At 44.8% G+C, this 21,104-nt stretch overlaps 1 protein-coding gene across 6 annotated transcripts in view; it reads left to right on the top strand.

Moving 5' to 3' along the window:
* The window catches only part of gmip (GEM interacting protein), a 168,900-nt gene that overhangs the window by 87,141 nt on the left and 60,655 nt on the right, over nucleotides 1–21,104 (top strand). For 5 of the 6 annotated variants that reach the window (XM_060855043.1, XM_060855042.1, XM_060855047.1 and 2 more), the window contains 5 exons: nucleotides 2,288–2,381; nucleotides 3,635–3,710; nucleotides 5,407–5,476; nucleotides 11,823–11,948; nucleotides 20,878–20,942. In XM_060855043.1, the coding sequence (XP_060711026.1) occupies nucleotides 2,288–2,381; nucleotides 3,635–3,710; nucleotides 5,407–5,476; nucleotides 11,823–11,948; nucleotides 20,878–20,942 (431 nt within the window). Of the gene's footprint in view, nucleotides 1–2,287; nucleotides 2,382–3,634; nucleotides 3,711–5,406; nucleotides 5,477–8,950; nucleotides 9,004–11,822; nucleotides 11,949–20,877; nucleotides 20,943–21,104 lie in introns of those variants that run through there. The other variant, XM_060855048.1, reaches the window with a different exon arrangement.

The following is a 21,104-nucleotide window of genomic DNA, read 5'->3' as shown; positions in this document are numbered from 1 at the left end:
AACAAATAGACTACAGCATTTCAAGAAGGCAGCGCACCACCACCATCACATGGACAATTAGGGATGGGCAGTAAATGCTGGCCCTGGCAGAGATGCTGACATCCCATGAAAGAATAATAAAAGGTGAAGAAGGTTATTGGGCTGATGATGGTTTTGAGATGGCAATTGAGAAATGGTGGGACTGAGATATGGAGGAAGGCAATTCTGGGCTTGAGAGCTTGAGAAAAGTACAGATTGTTGGACTTCCTGTAATTGAAAGCCTTGTTCTTAAGAATGTGGAGTCATTGTAAGGATTGGAATGTAAATCAGAACAGCATAACAAGGAGGCAGGTTCGGAGATCACTGGAGTAGGAGGAGCAGCAGAGATTTGCACCAAATTACTCATCTAATAGGAAAATATTTTGATGAGGTAATGTCAAGGTCCATTTGGTGGTCACTTGATACAACAATCATGAAAATCTCGATTCATCATAGTGATTGATCTCCTTGTATTAGCCAACAACAGATTCAAATCTGAGACAAGGAAAACCTCACTGGTGGAAAGTCAAGGGTCCTGAAAGTAAGCCTCTTCTAAATCCACTGTACTTCCACACATCACAGGCAGAATTTTATGGAATGTCTGAAAAATGACCTAGGAGGGTTGGCCACCCTCCTAAAGGTCCATCCTTTATCTGTCCACGGTTTTGTTGCCCATCCTCACCCAAGTTTTTGACCAACCAAATACTACTTCCTACCCATCCTCAATTGTGAGGCTGGGAGGAAATGTTCAGGTCACTGGGGACAGGGCTCAGTCTTCCCTCAAGAGCCCCTTTTCCAATTCGGTATACTCTGTTGCACCCACTCCCTCCCAAGTACTCTTCTCCCCAACTCCCAATCAAAATCACTCCCCTGCTGCTCAAACTCCTTGCAGCTCATGAGTCTCCTCCACCTCACACTTCCCCAGTTGTGAAGCGTGGGACTTAGAATCTGGCAATTGCATGAAAAATTGTTTTTTAAAATGAACTTGTGTCTTGGGGACTAGTGTAATCAACTGGCCTTAAATAAAAGGGGTAGAATATTGGTTGGCCTTGCCTAAAGGATGAGAAGAGTGAAATTTGGAACACGCACCGAGACCGTTGGAGAAACTGAGCAGGACTTGTGAGGAAAGAAACAGAGTTTTGAGGCTTGTTTGACTTCTTCAGAACCAAATTAAATTTGGGGCTCTACCCATGTGACCAGGCTTCCTCCGTGCAACCAGATGGGTTGGGCTGGTATCAGACAAAAGACCATCAACTCTCAGTTGGCACTTTTAACAATTTGTTGTGGGGGTGTGGACAATGCTGAAATGGCCAAAGCTTTCATTCATGAGAAGCTAGGACTCCTTCGGAATAATGACAACTGCTGGTTATGCTCAAGCCTTGCAGACAGTATTGTGGCAACTGCCTGAAATGGACAGGCCAGGGCAGGTCTGCTGAGGAATTCCTTTGACTGAAAGATGCTGCTGAAATTGGTTTCAGCAATAATGTTGGGGTTCGCAAATAATCACATCACTTGAATCCAGCTCACTGTGGCAGGACTCAAGTTCACAATCAGTGCATGGTTAGCATAACACCAAGAAACCATAACCTGATCTGCATTTAAAAACATACCTGATAGGAGAAGGACTAGACTACTCAGCTCCTCTAGCCTGCTTCATCATTTAATTAGACTGTGATTGATCCTCCACCTCAACTTCACTTGTACGTTTGCTTCCTGTATGCCTTGAAACCCTGAGAAGTCAAATATTTGTCAATGTCAGCCTTGAATATGTTTAATGATTCATCCACAGCCTTCTGGGGTAGAAAATTTCAAGGGTCCACAACCTTCTGCTTGAAGAAATTTCTTCTCCCCACAGTCCTAAATGATTGCCTCTGAGACTCTGTGCCCCCATGATTAGCCAGAGGGGGATCAATCTCTCTGCATCTACCCTGTCAGGCCCTATCGGAGCCCTTGTGTGTTTCAATGAGATCATCAATCATTCCTTTTAAAATCCAGAGGGTAGGCCCCGTTCATTGTAGACCAGCCCCCTAATCCCAGGCACCTGGAGTCCGAAGATAACTCCACTTGTTAGTTTTCTTGAGACAGTTGGATTTGGTGGGAATGATCAGGAATTCAGGCAGTTTGACCAACATCTCTACAAGCTTCAGGATATGAGAGCCTCGGGGGGGGGGGAGAGAGAGAGAGAGAGAGAGAGAGAGAGAGGTAAACAGCAAGAGTGGGAAAGAAAAGTCCTCAGCGCTATCTATAACAAGCTTTGTTCTCTACACAGGTCTGAGTGATCAAGCCGAGGGTAATGAAAAGCCAAGACATTACAGTGACATATTCCGGGAGCTGGATGCGCTAGAAATTTCTTTCGGAAACTCGTGAGTACCGGTCCATCACATGCCCGTCATTTGACAACTGTGTCACAAAGGCACAAGAAAAGGAGCAGGAGTAGACCATTCAGCCCATCAAGCCTGCTTTGCCATTCAGTGACACTTTGGCTGATCTTGGGCTTCATTGCTACTTTCTCACCCTTTCCCCATATCACTCAATTCCCTGAAACACCAAGAACCTGTCTATCTCAATCTGAAACACCTACTACTCCACTCTGCCAGCCCTCCTTGAAATTCTCAACGGGGTTTCCTCATTCTTCTACACTCCAGAGAATATGCACCCAATTGACTTAGCCTCTCATCATAGGTCCCGTTGCAGGTAGCAATGTAGTGATCTTCGCTGGACTGCCTCCAATCTCATAAGGCTACGATTAGATTTATTCCCGAAATGTGGAGTTCAAAACTGCACCTAGTACTCTACATCTGGTTTCACTAAAGCCCCTTAGATTTGTAGCAACATTTCTTTTACTTGCTTTCCTAGTTTTGGTAGCTGCTGCCTAGAATTTGACTACAATCTTCATCATCATGAGCCTGTAAAAGGAGGGTCAGCCTGTGTTGGAGTACATTTAACTCAGTATCAAAGTTTTTCTCAGACTGTATCCAAATCCCTTTAAGTGTCAACAGTTACAGAGTGGAGCTGTGGCTCCAATTGTTAAAGTTGTGAGTTGTTAATTCCTCTTCACCACCAACTTCCCCTAAACCAGACTGCATCCTACGTAATTGTGAAAAAGTTCTTAATCTACTGTAGAAGTGCCTCCAAAACAATGTTTCCGTTGTTTTAATGCCTCAGACTTCTTGTGCAAGTTTGAAATGTATGAAGGTTATTGAGTAATGGAGGAGTCTTTAATTCAGCAGTTGATGAAATGGCAGTGTTGATGCAACGAAATTGAACACCTCCCTGTTCATGGGCTTTTTGCAGCAACAGCAATTGAGTCTTGGAGTGCACTCCATTTGGTCATGTTCACAACATTTAAAACAAACACTTCAAAGGGCCTTTCAGCTGTCAGAAATCAGTCTGAGCTCCATGGCAGCCATTCTGCTTCTGGGTTTGTGAACCCAAAATCCCAGCTTATTGGGAATTATAAGTTTGAGGAGGCCTAACCAATCAAATCGTCATGGAATCCCTACAGTGTGGAAACAGGCCATTCAGCCCAACAAGTCCACACCAACTTTCCAAAGAGTAACCCACCCAAACCCATTGATTCGTACTGAAGTGCTCTCATTCTCTCTTCTCCCTACAGCACAGTCGACTTCTTCATGATGGAAGCGGAGGACAGCTTCATTTCCTCTGACCCATCTCCCGATGAAGAGATTACGGTGAGTCCTGAGTGCTCGGCAAAAAGGTGGATGGGTGTTGAGGAAGGAGGTAAATGTACTTGGAATTGGAGCAACAGGAGGTAGGTAGGAGTTATGTGGGCTGAAGAGGGAAGCATTGGTGAGGAGTGGTTAGTGGTAGGCAGAGGTGAGGGGATTCGGAGTGCACCCACGTCTCGGGTACAAGGCAAATTCCTCAGTGACATTGAGGCTAAAAGTATTACATTGTGAGGATTAAAATTGAATTCTTGAGACATTTAAGGGAAGTTGGTAGGGTCGTTGGCGGGCTAAGGAGATGGTTTTCCTCTCCCAGGAGAGATGGAGAGTTGAAACAATTGGGGGGGTTTAACCACAAAACTAGAGCAAGAAAGCTCAGAGCAGTATTAGTGGCCTGTAGTGCCCACTGCCTGTCAGCACCCTCTACCTGTAGTGCCCACTGCCTGTCAGCACCCTCTGTCTGCAGTGCCCATTGCCTTTAGTGCTCACTGCCTGTCAGCACCCTCTGTCTGCAGTGCCCATTGCCTTTAGTGCTCACTGCCTGTAGTGCCCACTGCCTCTTAGCACTACAGTGCCCACTGCCTATTGTACTCTGTCTGACAAATGACCAATTGTGTGGGGAGGTTGGGAGGAAATGTTCCCATTAAACAGACTTACCTAACAAAAGCAGGGCCTGAGGGAATAGAGGATTGGGGGAGATATGAAAACACACAGGATAGAACTGACAGATTACATTCAGCCAAAATATGCGTATAAACCTCCCAGAAAGAACTCAAAAACTATCTGGCTCTGTCCCCCATCACATCTCTTGCAACTGCTTATTTCTGTAAGAAAAATAACTGCCCTGAATCTGAGCTGGTTGCATGGCCATTTCAGATGGCAGCTAAATATCAACCACATTTCGGGGCCTGGAGTCACATGGAGGTTAGAACAGTAGATGTTAAGAACCATATGGGTTTCCTACAGCAATCAGTGATGGTTGTCATGGTCACCACAGCCAACCTTTCTATTGCTGATTTGTTAATTAAACTTAATTTCCACCAGCTAACATTGTGGGATTTGAACCCATATCCCCAGTGTACTAATGTGGGCCTCTGGTTACATGGCTGATGACATTACCGCTGTGCACCATTACTCCTTAAGTACGCTCCTTAACCCTCCCAGAATCCTTATAACCAGTCTCCAGAGGGTCACCATAGGTTGTTGCATCCCAGAGAGGATCTGCACTGAGAACGGGAAGGTGCCATAAATGGATATACTCGTTGGCTACTAGCCTCATTCTCACCCATTTTGTGAGACTTTGGGAATTCTCCTTTCCTAGCACCCCCCACCCCCACCCCACCCCTTCAGCCCACCCTGCTGTGCCTTCTGTTTCCCTTGCCCCACCCCTCAATGTCTCCCCTTTTTAGTTGAGCTTGAAACAGCAGATTTGCCCTTTGCTCTGGTTACGATGTGTGACCTCAGTGTGTGAGAAGGTTGCCAGGTTATTCGATTGATATTTTCCTGTTTGGCACCCAGTTTGAAGATACTAAGGTCAACTCTACTGCCATGGCTGACAAACAGTTATCAAGCCCAGACCAGGGATAGGGTTAGGATTAGGCCTTGAGAACCAAGTGGCAGAGTATCACCTGACTGGGCTATTGTCTGATCTGGAGAGCAAGGTTTCAGGCAATGATTCACATTCCATTTGTTTTCTCTGCAGGTAAATGAGGATTTCTACTTAGAATGTCGCCAGGACCTAATCAAGGAGAGGAATACATTCCAAACAAACGGTATGGAGCCTGAATGCTTGATGACTCATTCCATTCGACACTGGCATTATGGTGTGGGTGTGGACTGGGGGATCAAGCTGGGAATGTCGGGGGATGTGAGTGTGGCGTTGTTTCGATATTCATTCACAGGATGTAAATATTGCTAGCAAGGCCAACATTTAAAGCCCATCCTTAACTGCCCTTGAACTGACTGCCTCATGGAGTCATACAGCATGGAAACAGACCCTTCGGTCCAACTCATCCATGCCAAACAAGTTCCCAAACTAAATTAGTCCCACTTGCCTGTGTTTGGTCCACGTCTCTCTAAACTTTTCCTTTTCATGTACCTGTCAAAATGTCTTTTAATATTGCAATTGTAAATATTGTAATTTATCTGCATGTACCGCTTCCACTGGCAGTTCATTCCACTCATGTGCCACCCTCTGTATGAAAATGTTGCCTCCCAGGTCACTTTTAAACCTTTTTCCTCTTAGTTTAAACCTGTATCCTCTGGTTTTGGATCCCCCTACCCCGAGGAAAAGACTTTGCTCATCACCTTAACTACACCCCTCATGATTTTATAAACCTCTGTAAACCTCTCAACTTCCTACACTCCAATGAGAAAAGGTCCCAGCATACCCAGCCTCTCCTTTCAACTCAAATCCTCCAGTCCTGGTAACATCCTTGTGATTTTTTTCTGCACCTTCTCCAATTTAATAACATCCTTTCTGCAGCAGGGCAACCAGCACTATACACAATCCTCCAATATCCTGCAACATGTCCTCCCAACTCCTATACTCAATTAAAACCGAAAGAACTGTGGATGCTTTAAATCAGACACAAAAACAGAAATTGCTGGAAAAGCTCAACAGGTCTGGTAGCGTCCATGGAGAGAAATCAGACTTAACATTTTGGGCCGCGTGACCCTTCCTCAGAACAGAGACTTCTGAGGAAGGATCATTCAAGCTGAAACGTTAACTCTGATTTCTCTCCACAGATGCTGCCAGACCTGCTGAGCTTTCCCTGTACTCAGTGGTCTGAGTAATGAAGGTAAGTGTGCCAAGCAACTTCTTTACTAGCCTGTCTACCTGTATTGCAACTTTCAATGAACTATGTATTTGCACTCCAGGTTTCTCTGTTAGACAGTGCTCCCCAGGACCCTACCATTAACAATGTAAGTCCTGCCCAAGCTAGGCCCATTTCAGAGGGTAGCTGTGAATCAACCACATTGCTGTGGGTCTGGAGTCACATGTAGGCGTGGCTAGACTAGGATGATAGATTTCCTCACCTAAAGGACACTAGTGAACCAGATGGTTTTTTACAACAGTCAATTATAATTTATTTGCATAATTGCTGAGACTAGCTTGCAATCCTAGAATTTTTTAAATTTGAATTTCAAATTTATTAGCTCCAAGGTGGGATTTGAACCCATGTTCTCAGAGCATTAGTCTGGGGCTTTGCATTACTAATCGCATGATAATTCAACAGTGACCTCCAACCTTGTTCCCCGTGCCTCCTTGAATAAGTATCCACTCTCTTGATAAGGGTTACCATGATGAAATGGAGCACTGAAGGGTACTTCTTATCGAATGATACCTCAGCAACAGTTGACTTCTAGAATACAGGGGTGAATTAATTGGATGGGTAGTAAATTGACCTGAGTATTTTGTGAATAATTTCTGTTGTTTTTGATGCAATCTCATTTCATGCCGGGCACAGGTTCAGTCATTATTATTTTGTTACCTCTGTTCCTTTCATTTCCTGCCCCTCCACTCCCTCCGACACTAACTAATTGGGTTCAATGTATTTTCTCTGTATTTTGCAATATCCTACATCAGAAAAACCTACAATTATATAATGCTTTTACAGTAGTTTTATGACCTAAGGCATTTCACAAGCGTGTTATCAGATGAATTTTGTCACTGGGCTGCTCAGGGAGCCATTATGTTTTAAGATGTGGTGAAGGAAAGTCAGGAAGACAGAATGAAGAGTATGTTCGTGACCCCAAGTCCTGCTGTATCTTTAGTTTTACTCTTATTTTTATACATTCATGGGATGAGGCTGTCACTGGCCAAGCCTGCATTTATTGCCCATCCCTAATTGTCCAGAGGACAGTTAAGAATCAATCACATTGCCATGGGTCTGGAGTCACATGTAGGCTAGACCAGGCAGTTTCTTTCCTTTATGAACGTTAGTAAACCAGGTGGGTTTTTCCTACAATTGACAATAGTTTCATGGTCAATCATTAGATTCTTAATTCCAGAATTTTATTGAATTCAAATTCCACATTTGCCGTAACGGGATTCAACCCAGGCCCCAGAACATTACCTGAGTCTCTGGATTAATAGCCCGGCAATAAAACTATTCGGCCATTGTGTCGTTTGCATCTAATCTCATGCTGTACCTGCCAAAGGAGTTTTGATGGAGACACTATAGATGGAACTTTATTCTGTATTTAATCCCATGCTGTACCTATTCTAGGAGTGTTTGATGGAATACTGTATAGAGGAAGCTTTACCTTTAGTTTAAAAGAGTAGAGGTAATTTAGTATCTAAAACTTGTGTTGAAACTATTTTAGGAGTGTTTGATGGGGACACATAGATGGAGCTTTATTCTGTACCAAACCCCATGTTGCACCTGGATTGGGAGTGTTCAGATTAGATTGCCGACAATGGCCCTTCGGCCCAACAAGTCCACACCGACCATCCGAACAGTAAACCACTGAGACTCATTTCCCTACTTTTGCCCCTGACTAATGCACCTAACACCATCCGCAATTTGGCACGGCTAACTCACCTGAGCGGCACATCTTTTGGAATGTGGGAGGAAACTGGAGCACCCAGAAGAAACCCACATAGACATGGGGAGAATGACCAAACTCCTGTCCAAAGCAAGAATCAAACCCTGGGTCCCTGGTGCGGTCAGGCAGCAGTGTTAACCACTGAGCCACCATGCCGCCCTTTGAACCACCGCGCCACCATTTGTTGGAGAGAGTGCAGAGGGAGCTTTACTTTCAGTTTAAAAGTATAGAGGTAGCTTTAATCTGTACTAAAACTTGGACTGCACCTGTTCTGAGAGTCTGGAGCTCTATTCTGTACATACTCCATGTATTATCTGCCCTGCAATATAGTGATGGCAACAACATAGAACATTGCAATATCTGCTATTACTGCCCCAAGAGCCACATAGGAGCCTGCCCAGCAATGTGGGTAGATGGAGTGCCAAATAAGTGTTTAATAATAACAAGTAGCTATGGAGCCAGAGAGGAGATGCCAGTGGTTTCCACATTCAGGAGGTGTGGCTGGCACCTGGATGACTGTGGTTTGCCTCATCAGCATAAAACAATGTCACATAATATCAGGGAAAAAAAATTTGATGAACAAATTTGAATCACTCGTCAAACAGTCACGACAGAGACGGAGAACGACAGAGGCTCCTTTTGTGTTGTACCTGCCACAAGAATGAGTCTTGTAGAAGAGTTACTGAGTCCGAACTGGACCATCTGGCTCGTCTGCATTTTTACTGAATGCTGCAAGGTTTCGGGAGAGGTTAGTGTAGCAGTATCTGCACTTAATCAGCACATGCCAGCCTCAGGCTGTATCCATTGTGCTGGCCTCATTATAAAAAAGACACTATTCCTTTTATGAGTGTGTTGAGGATGAACTGGCAAACATAATGCAAACATATTGTTGCTTTGTTTCAATGAATCAGTGTAATGATGTTATGCAGACTAGATTAGATTCCTTACAGTATGGAAACAGACCCTTCAGCCCAGCAAGTCCACAACCAACCCACTGAACAGTAACACACCCAGACTCATTCCCCGATCCAATATTTACCAACGACTAATGCACCTAACACTGTGGACAATTTAGCATGGCCAGTTCACCTGACCTGTACATCTTTGGATTGTGGGAGGAACCCTAAAATTAGATTACCTGCAGTGTGGAAACAGGCCCTTCAGCCCAACAAGTCCTCACTGACCATCCGAAGAGTAAACCACCAAGACTTATTTCTCTACTTTTTTCCCCAGACTACTTTTTACCCATCTAACACTGTGGGCAATTTGGCACAGCTAATTCACCTGACCTGCACATCTTTTGGAATGTGGGAGGAGACTGGAGCACCCAGAGGAAATCCACACAGACACGAGGAGGGAATGTTTAAACCCCACACAGACAGTCACAGATAGGAATCGAACCCAGGTCCCTGGCGCTGTGAGGCAGCAGTGCTAACCACTGAGCCACTGTGCCACCCCACTAGCTAAGAGGGTTTAGCTTTCAAAGTATAACTCTATTTCTTTGATACATATTAATGAGTTGGACCTGAGTGTAAAATCATTTCAAAATTTGCAGGTAGCACAAAGCTTGGGAATGTTGACAGTGAGAAGTCCTCGACAACTCTCGGTTTCTCCCGGTGATTACATTCAAAACTCCCTCGAAGCGGGGCGGAGGGCTGCCCATGCACCAACACATTGACTTCTGAATGGTACCCCAAAAAAATTCAGGGGATAGCACTTTACTTAACATTTTAAGAATACATCACCGGTTGTAAAACACTGAGATTTTTGGTAGTTATGAAAAGCACTTTATAAATGCAGATCTTTCTTGCTGTTTTGCCAGGAGGAAAAATCTAGTGAAATATACAAATCTGTGGCAAATGCAGTTTAAAAACACAGAAGTGTGTGGGCTAGGACATGTAAGTGGAGAAGTTGTGAAGTAACTGTACAAATTTACAGGAACAGAGAGACCCAGGGTTCTTTGACACTGGGCAGCATGAGTTGAGTTCACTAAAGTGAGTGGCAGGTGGAGTCCAACATGAAGAAGTGGAAATCATTCACTCTACAAAAGATTTATCAAAGTACGTTTGTAAATGGTGAGGAGCTCTGAACTCTGGATGAGCCAAGAGATTCAAAGGAAAATCCATTTGGTGTTTCGAACAAAGTACATAACTTAAAATCACTTCTAGCTTGTCAGGATGCTAGGAACTACTTCTTCACACAAAGGGAGAGAGAAATGTTAAACATGACCTCCAATAGAGACATCAGAGTCAATTGAAAGTGTGAAAATTGAGTCTGATAGACTTAGGCACAGTTATTACAGATTCTAAAAACCAAGGCAGATTAATGCAGGTAATTTGGGGCAAGGTAGTACAGGCTTTAGAGGCTGAATAGTCTACTTCTGTTCCTGTATTCTTTTTATAAGATTGTCAAATAAACACATGGTATTCTTGATTTAATAAACAAAGGTATTGTCTCCAAAGATTTTGCCACACCTGTTGAGTTCCTCCAGCATTTCTGTTTTTATTGCAGTTATATTAAACCTGATGTGGAAGTGTGCTTGTTGGTCTGGGGTGGACAAAGTCAGAAGTCACCTGACATCAGGTTATAATCCAACAGGTTTATTTGAAATCACAAGCTTTCGGAACACTGCTCCTTCTTCATGTGAAGTCCATCCTCACCTGATGAAGAAACACCGCTCCGAAAGCTTGTGATTTCAAAATAAACCTGTTGGACTATAGCCTGGCTTCATGTAACTTCTGATATTAAACCCTGGTTAGACTGAATAAGATGGCTGGAGCGTGATGCAGAATAACCTTTTAATAGTTTGGTTTCGACCCATGTACCAGCTGAGGTGGTTCTTGGTACCTGCCTCCCCAGTACTGTAAACCATTAGGAAACATCCTGTGAGTAACTGTCAGACACTTAGGAAACTGTATGGAGAGAAAAGTCACAACTCACTCTCTCTCTGCCTCTCCAGGTACAATCTCTCATCTCTGCTGATTTGTTTGTCACACAGTTTCTGACAGTCCATATGTGGTGGGCGGCACGGTGGCACATGTGGGCGGCACGGTGGCACAGTGGTTAGCACTGCTGCCTCACAGCGCCTGTAGACCCGGGTTCAATTCCCGACTCAGGCGACTGACTGTGTGGAGTTTGCACGTTCTCCCCGTGTCTGCGTGGGTTTCCTCCGGGTGCTCCGGTTTCCTCCCACAGTCCAAAGATGTGCGGGTCAGGTGAATTGGCCAAGCTAAATTGCCCGTAGTGTTAGGTAAGGGGTAAATGTAGGGGTATGGGTGGGTTGCGCTTCGGCGGGTTGGTGTGGACTTGTTGGGCCGAAGGGCCTGTTTCCACACTGTAAGTCTAATCTAATGTGTTCCTCAATGTTTTATAGATAGCCTGCTAGTTAATCCTGTCCCTAGTATCCCTCTGTCTGACAGTCATCCAAATATTGCTACTTAAGCTCGTTAATCTCCTGATGGCCTCTCCCAAGGTCAGATTTATCAAGCTGCTTGTGGAGCTGTGTGTGTAATGGGCCACATGTAAAATCCAGCCTCATGATCCCTTGTCTCTTCACTCCCTCCACAGAAGAAGAGGCCGACAAAATGCTGATGAGGTGTGAACGGGGTGTCGAGTCATCCCTGCTATATGCCAAACTCTGGGCCAAATACACAAAGGAACTGCTGTCATGGATGGAGAGGCGGACCTCTGTGGGTGAGTAGAGGGATGTGAAGCTGCTGGGCCATTGAAGGAGGAGATCTACCTTCTGTTGCTATTACTGGGGTGTTGGTAGGTCTGTCTAACACTGGGGTACAGTAATGGTGGGGACAGGTCTGTCACTGAATAATATTGGAGTATAGTATTGATGAGGGCAGGTCGGTTAATGTGTAATGTTGGGGTACTATATGAGTGGAGACAGGTATGTCACTGTACACCACTAGGCTGCAATACTAATTGAGACACATCTGTCACTGTTTACAACTGGAATATGGTCCTATTGGGGACAAGTCTTTCGCTATATAACACTGTAGTACAGTACTGGTAATGGACAAGTCTAACACTTTATAACACTGGGCTATAGTACTCATGGTGACAGGTGTGTCTCTATATAACACTGGGGTACATTGCTGGTGAGACCAGTTCAGTCACTGTATAACACTGGAGCACAATTTGGCTGGGGGCAGGTCTGTCATTTCATGACACTGGGGTACAGTACTTGTGGGTACAGGTCTTTCACTATATAACACTGGAGTACAGTACTGGTGGGGACAGGTTGGTCACTATATAATACTGGGATACAGTATTGATGGGGACAAATCTGCCACTGTATAACACTGGGATGCAGTCCTGTTGGGGACAGATCTGTCACTGTATAACATTGGGATATAGTGATGGTAACCCATCTGTCACTGTGCATTCTGTGGTACTGTACCAGTGGGGACAGGTCTATCACTGATATAGAGTACTGCTGGGGACAGGTTTGTAGCTATATAATGTTAGAGTGTAGTACTGGGGTTTGTGGGCGGCACGGTGGCACAGTGGTTAGCACTGCTGTCTCACAGCATCTGAGACCCGGGTTCAATTCCCGACTCAGGCGACTGACTGTGTGGAGTTTGCACGTTCTCCCGTGTCTGCGTGGGTTTCCTCCGGGTGCTCTGGTTTCCTCCCACAGTCCAAAGATGTGTGGGCCAGGTGAATTGGCTATGCTAAATTGCCCATAGTGTTAGGTAATGGGATAAATGTAGGGGTATGGGTGGGTTGCGCTTCGGCGGGTCGGCGTGGACTTGTTGGGCCGAAGGGCCTGTTTCCACACTGTAAGTAATCTAATCTAGTACTGGTTGTTCAAAGTGTGATGCTGCAAAAGCACAGCAGGTGAGGCTGCTAGGAGCCGGAAAATCAACGTTTCGTGCCAGAACTCTTCATCAGGAAAGTTACTGGTAGTGACGGTCTGTCTGTTAATAACACTGTACTGGTCGGGACAGTTCTATCTCTGTATCACACTGGGGTATAGTACTGGTGGAGACAGGTCTGTCTCTATAACACTGGGGTACAGTATTGTTGGGGTCAGTTCTAATTCTATGACACTGGTGTACAGTACTGGTGGGGATTAGAATGGTGCTGGAAAAGCACAGCAGTTCAGGCAGCATCCGAGGATACTGTCAGATACTGCCTGAACTGCTGTGCTTTTCCAGCACCATTTTACTCTAGACTTTGGTTTCCAGCATCTGCAGTCATTGTTTTTACCTACAGTACTGGTGGGGACAGTTCTGTCTCTATATTACTGGTGTACAGTACCGGTGGGACAGTTCTGTCTCTATAACACTGGGGTACAGTATTGGTGGGGACAGTTCTGTCTCTCTATAACACTGGGGTACAGTACTGGTGGGGACAGGTCTGTCACTATATAACACTGGGGTACAGTATTGGTGGGTACAAGTCTGTCTCTGTATAACACTGGTGTACAATCCTGGTGGGGACAGCTCTGTCTTTGTATAACACTGGGATACAGTACTGGTGGCAACAGGTCTGTCACTGTGTAACACTTGAATACAGTAGTGGTGTGGAAGATCTGTCACTGTATAACACTGCGGTACAATACTGGTGGGGACATGTCTGTCACTGTAAAACACTGTAGTGCAGTACCGCTGGGGACAGGTCTGTCACTATATAATGCTGGGATATATTATTGGTGGCGACAGGTCTGTTACTGTATAACACTGTTTTACAGTACTGGTGGGGACAGGTCTGTCACTATAAAAAGGATTAAAACAATGACTGCAGATGCTGGAAACCAGATTCTGGAGTAGAGTGGTGCTTTTCCAGCACCACTCTACCCCTGTCACTATAAAACATTGTTTTACAGTACTGGTGGGGACAGTTCTGTCTCTGCATAATACTGGTGTACAGTACTACTGGGACAGTTCTGTCTCTATAACATTGGGGTACAGTATTGGTGGGGACAGTTTTATCTATATCACTGGGGTACAGTACTGGTGGGGACAGTTCTGCCTCTGTATAATACTGGTGTACAGTACTGGTGGGGACAGTTCTATCTCAGTATATTACTGGTGTATAGTACTGGTGGGGACAGTTCTGTCTCTGTATATTACTGGTGGGGACAGTTCTGCCTCTGTATAATACTGGTGTACATTACTGGTGGGGACAGTTCTATCTCTGTATAATACTAGTGTACAGTACTGGTGGGGATAGTTCTGTCTGTGTAATACTGGTGTACAGTACTGGTGGGGACAGTTCTATCTCTGTATATTACTGGTGTACAGTACTGGTGGGGACAGTTCTGTCTCTATGTAATACTGGCGTACAGTACTGGTGGGGACAGTTCTATCTCTGTATATTACTGCTGTACAGTACTGGTGGGTACAGTTCTGTCTCTGTGTAATACTAGTGTACATTATTGGTGGGGACAGTTCTGTCAGTGTTTACCACTGGAGTACAATATTGGTGGGGACAGGTCTGTCACTGTATAACACTGGGGTACAGTATTGTTGGGGAAAGTTCTGTCTCTGCACAACACAGGGGTACAGTACTGGTGGAGACAGTTCTGTTTCTATAACACTGTGTACAGTACTCGTTGGGACAGTTCTGTATGCAGTATAACACTGGGGTACAGTTTTGGTGGGACAGATCTGTCTCTGTATAACACTGGTGTACAGTACTGCATGGGGACAGCTCTGTCTTTGTATAACACTGTGTTACATTTCTGGTGGTGATATGTCTGTCACTCTATAACACTAGGGTACAGTATTGTTGGGGACAGTTCTGTCATTGTATAACATTGGGGTACAGTACTGTTGGGGACAGGTCTGTCTCTGTACAACACTGGGGTATAGGACTGGGTGGGCCAGGTCTGTCTTTGTCTCACACTGTGTTACATTACTGATGGCAACAGGTCTGTCACTGTGTAATACTTGAGTATGTAGTGGTGTGGATAGACCTGTCTCTGTATAACACTGGGGTACAGTACTCGTAGGGCCAGGTCTGTTACTATAAAACACTGTAGTACAGTACTGCTGGGGACAGGTCTGTCACTATGATACTGGCATACATCACTGGTGGCGACAGGTCTGTTACTGTCTAACACTGGGTACAGTATGGGTGGAGACAGGTCTGTCACTGTAAAATACTGCGGTGCAGTACTGATGGAGACAGGTCAGTCACTATAAAACATTTTTACAGTACTCGTGGGGACAGGTCTGTCACTGTGTAACATTGGGGTACAGAACTGGTGGGAATAGGTCTGCCACTGTATAACACTGGGGTATATTACTGGTAGTGACAGATCTGTCACTGTCTAACACTGGGGTACAGTATGGGTGGAAACAGGTCCATCACGGCGGCACGGTGGCACAGTGGTTAGCACTGCTGCCTCACAGCGCCAGGGACCTGGGTTCAATTCCCGCCTCAGGCGACTGTCTGTGTGGAGTTTGCACGTTCTCCCCGTGTCTGCGTGGGTTTCCTCCGGGTGCTCCGGTTTCCTCCCACAGTCCAAAGATGTGCGGGTCAGGTGAATTGGCCATGCTAAATTGCCCGTAGTGTTAGGTAAGGGGTATATGTAGGGGTATGGGTGGGTTGCGCTTCGGCGGGTCGGTGTGGACTTGTTGGGCCGAAGGGCCTGTTTCCACACTGTAAATAATCTAATCACTGTATAACAGTGGAGTACACGGAGCATGACACAAAGGTTGGAGGTGTCGTCGATAGTATCGAGGGCTACTGCAGACTGCAGCATGACATAGACAGGGTGCAGAGCTGGGCTGAGAAATGGCAGATGGAATTCAACCTGGATAAATGCGAAGTGATGCTTTTTGGAAGGTCGAACTCAAATGCTGAATATAAGATTAAAGACAGGATTCTTGGCAGTGTGCAAGTACATAGATCCCTCAAAGTGGCCACCCAACTGGATAGGGTTGTTAAGAAAGTATATGGTGTTTTGGCTTTCATTAACAGGGGGGTCGAGTTTAAGAGCAGCGAGGTTTTGCTACAGCTCTACAAGTCCCTGGTGTGACCACGTTTGGAATATTGTCTCCAGTCTGGTCGCTCTACTATAGGAAAGAAACAGAGGCTTTGGAGAGGGTGTAAAGAAGGTTTACCAGGATGCTGCCTGGACTGGAGGGCTTGCCTTATGAAGAAAGGTTGAAAAAGCTTGGACTTTTCTCTCTGGAGAGAAGGAGAAAGAAAGGAGACCTGATCGAGGTGTACAAGGTAATGAGAGGAATAGATAGAGTCAATAGCCAGAGACTTTTCCCCAGGGCAGGATTGACTGGTATGAGGGGGTCATAGTTTTAAGATAATAGGGGAAAGGTATTGAGGAGACGTCAGAGGTAGGTTCTTTATGCAGAGAGTTGTGAATGCATGGAATGCATTGCCAGTGGTGGTGGTGGAAGCAGAGTCATTAGTAGGCAGATTTAAGCGATTGCTGGACAGACACGTGGAGAGCAGTGAGTTGAGAGGTACATAGGTTAAATTATTATATTTTACATTTAAACCTCGGCACAACATCGTGAGCCAAAGGGCCTGTTCTGTGCTGTACTTTTCTATGTTATATGTTCTACAATAGTGGTGGGGACAGGTCTGTCACCTTATAACATTGGGTACACTATGGATGGGGACAAGTCTGATACTGTGTAATACTGGGCTACAGTACAGGTGGGGACAGGGCTCTCACTGTATAAAACTGGGGTCCAGTACAGGTGGGGACAGATCTGTTATTATATAACACTGCATACAGTATGGGTGGGGACACCAGGGTACAGTACTCCTGGGGTCAGGTCTGTCACTGTATAACACTGGGTACAGAAGTGGTGGGGACAGATCTGTTACTATATAACACTGGAGTACAGTACTGGTGGGGACAGGTCTGTCACTGTATAATACTGGGGTACAGTACTAGTGGCATCAGGTCTGTCTCTGTATAACATTGGGGTACAGTACTAGTGGCGTCAGGTCTGCCACTGTATAACACTGAGGTATAGTGATGGGGACAGATCTGTTACTATATAACACTGCGTACTGTGTGCATGGGGACAGTCTGTCACTGTATGACACCAGCATACAGTACTGGTGGGGTCAGGCCTGTCACTGTAGAACACTGGGGTACAGCACAGGTGGGGAATGATCTGTCGCTGTATAACAGTGGGGTACAGTACTGGTAGGGCCAGATCTGTCACTGTGTAACACTTGAGTACAGTGTTGGTGGGGACATCTGTCACTGTAAAATACAGTAGTGCAGTACTGCTGGGGACAGGTCTGTCACTGTATAACACTGGGGTACAGTACTGGTGGGGACAGGTCTGTCACTATGTTACACTGGGGAACATTACTGGTGGAGACAGGTCAGTCACTGTAAAACACTTACAGTACTGGTGGGGCAGGTCTGTCACTACAAAACACTGTTTTACAGTACCGCTGGGGACAGGTATGTCACTGTAACACTGGGGTAAATTACTGGTAGGGACAGGTCTGTCTCTGTATAACACTGGGGTACAGTACTGGTGGGGATGGGTCTGTCCCTGTATAACACTGGGATACAATACTGGTGGGGGACAGGTCTGTCCCTGTATACCACTGGGTACATGATGAGTGGGGGCAATTGTGATACTGTGTAACACTGGGGTACAGTACTGGTGGGGACAGAGCTCTCACTGTATAACACTGGGACCCAGTACTAATGGAGACAGGTCTATCACTGTATAACACTCGGGCATAGTACTGGGAGGGGGCAGATCTGTCACTGTATAACACTGGGGTACAGTACTGGTCAAGACAGGTCTGTCACTGTTTAACACTGAGGTACAGTACAGGTGGGGGCAGATCTGTTACTGTGTAACATTTGGATAGAGTATGGGTGGGCACAGGTCTGACATTTCATAACTCTTGGCTCAACTATTAGGAAGGGCAGATCTATGACTAAAACTCTGTGAAATAAATGACATAGAAAGGATTAAGCTCGAAGCAGTCACATCAAAACTTTAAAAATTGAAAATACGTGGAATTTAATTGAAAACAAAGAAGATTGACATGCTACAAAAATGATTTTTTTTCAGGTTAGTGGGGCTTTACAGCATTAGTTTGCTTTCCAAAAGCCAGTTACATGTTGGAGCTTGTTAGAGGTGGTTTATAATGAGATTGAATGGGTAAAAGGTTAGGGCAGGACAGGTGACTGAGGTGACTGTGTGGGAGCAGTTTGGGAACAGTGACCATAGCTCTATTAATTTTAAAATAGTTATGGAGAGGGACAAAACTGGTCCACAGGTTGAAGTTCTAAATTGGGGCAAGGCAAATTTTGTTAGAATTAGACAGGAGCTTAAAGGGATTGATTGGAATAGTTTGTTTGCAGGCAAAGGGACATCCAGCAAGTGGAAGGCCTTTGAAGATGAGACAGCTATGTTCCTGGGAAGGTGAAAGGCAAGGTTGGCAGGAATAGGGAACCCTGGATGACAAGAGATATTGAGGTTTTGACCAGAAAAGAAGAGGGATGGCTCAGGTACAGAGATCAAGGAAGTCTTGGCTGAGAGGATTAGGATGAATCCAAAGAAATTCTTGAAGTATATTAAAGGAAAAATGACAACTAGGGAGAGAATAAGACCCCTGAAGGACCAAAGTGGACACGTATGTGTAGAACAGGAGGAGATGGACGAGGTCCTCAATGAATATTTCTCCTCTGTGTTTACTGTGGAAAAAGACATGGAGACTTGGGAATTTGGTGAAGTTAATGGTGATGTTTTGGGGATAGACCATATCACAGTAGAGGAAATGTTGGACATATTAGAATGTATGAAGGTTGATAAATCTCTTGGTCCTGACCAGATATATTCAAGGACACTGCAGGAGGCTATAGATAAGAAATTGCTGGGGCCCTAGCTGATATTTTTGCATCATCGTTAGCCATGGGTGAGGTCCCAGATGAATGGAGGGTAGCGAATGTTGTGCCCTTATTCAAGAAGGGCTGCAAAGAAAAACCTGGGAAATATAGAGCAGTAAGCCTAGCATATGCGATAGGTAAATTACTTGAGAAGATTCTGAGAGATAAGATTTACATACATTTGGAAAGACAGAGTTTGATTAGGAACAGTCAGCATGGCTTTGTGGGTGGGAGATCAGGCCTCACAAATATGTTCGAGTTCTTTGATGAAGTGACCAGAATGATTGATAAGGGCAGGGCAGTAGACATAGTCTATATGGATTTCAGTAAGGCCTTTGATAAGGTTCCACATGGTAGGCTACTCTGGAAGGTGAGATCACAAGGGTTTGCCAAGGCAATCTGGCAAATTGAATACACAATTGGCTTTATGTAGGAAGCAGAGGGTAATAGTGGAAGGATGCTTGTTGGACTGGACACCTGTGACTAGTGGAGTGCGTCAGGGGTCGGTGATGGGCCCATTGCTATTTGTTATCTATATCAATGATTTGGATGAGAACGTAAAAGGTATGTTTAGTAAGTTTGCAGATGACTCTAAAATAGAAGGTATCGTGGATAGTGAGGAAAGCTGTCAAAAACTGCAGCAGGACCTTGATCAGCTGGGGAAGTGGGCCGAGAAATAGCAAATGAAGTTTAATATTGATACATGTGTGGTCTTGTAGTTTGGAAAGTAAAAGCAAGGCAGGAATTTCAAGGTAGAGCCTTAGGGAGTGTCGGGTAACAGAGGGACCTTGGAGTTCGGTTCTCTGAAAGTGGAGTCACAGGTAGACAGGGTAGTGATGAAGTATTTTGGCACACTGACCTTCATCAGTCAGGGATCTAAGTAAAGAAGTTGGAAAGTTATGCTGCAGTTGTAAAGGATGTTGGTGAGACTGAGCTTGGGGTATTGTTTTTAGTTTTGGTTACCTTGCTGTAGGAAGGATGTTATTAAATTGGAAAGGATGTGGAAGAAATTTACAAGGACTCAAGGGTATGAGTTATAGGGAGAGGTTAGAAAAGCTAGGATGTTTTTCTTTACAGCATAGAGCATATAAGAGGGGGGGGGGGCTCTTTTAGACGTGTCTAAGATCATGAGAAGTACAGGTAGGGTGAATGCATTCAATCTTTTTCCCAGAGTTGGGGAATTGAGGACTAGAGGGCATCAGTTTTAAGGTTAGAGGGGAAAGAATTAAAGGGAGCCTGAGGGTCAACTTTTTTACATAGTCGGTGGTATGCATGTGGTATGAGCTACCAGCAGAGGTGTACATTAACAACATATAGTTGGCATGGACTAGTTTGGATCAAAGGGCTTGTCTCTGTGCTGTAGGATTGTATGATTCTATGACAAATTCTGATCAATTCAGTGACTTGGAATTTGACTTCTCTGTGTGGGTCAATCATCTGATGTTTCTGAAGGGAAGTCAGGTAAGTATGTGAGATGAAACTGATACAACAATGTGCCAACAAGGAGGTGGCTCATGTGGACTAACCTGAGAGCAGAGAGGCTTACTATCCTGTAAATTAAATATATTGGTGAATCTGTCACTAGATGCCTTTATTACATTGTATTTTATGCTAGTTCTTCCTATGCTGATGATTATCATAGCTATTTGCCCACTTTATACATGATCCTAATACTATGCTCTCCTCATAAACAGCGACTGAACAGATACAGATAGAAATGTCTTTGGGTAACAAAATCCGTCTAACTCCATTCTTGTTCTGCAGAGATTGAATTCTCGAAGAGCATGCTTCGGATGGCTGAAATGACCAAGAATTCAATCAACCAAGAGGTAAGATGTTCCATGATCTAACATTTCTACTTCATTTGCAAAAAGAATAACAGAACTGAACGTTTAGTTTCAACACTGATTTTTGGAGGATATTGCTATGTCATACAATGCCATACCTGAATAACTAAACTTTTTGAAGTTTAGTTATTCAGGTATGGCATT

Source organism: Hemiscyllium ocellatum, chromosome 45, assembly GCF_020745735.1.
Source record: "Hemiscyllium ocellatum isolate sHemOce1 chromosome 45, sHemOce1.pat.X.cur, whole genome shotgun sequence".
In the NCBI taxonomy this organism is placed as follows: domain Eukaryota; kingdom Metazoa; phylum Chordata; class Chondrichthyes; order Orectolobiformes; family Hemiscylliidae; genus Hemiscyllium; species Hemiscyllium ocellatum.
This window is presented reverse-complemented; position numbering and strand designations above follow the sequence as displayed.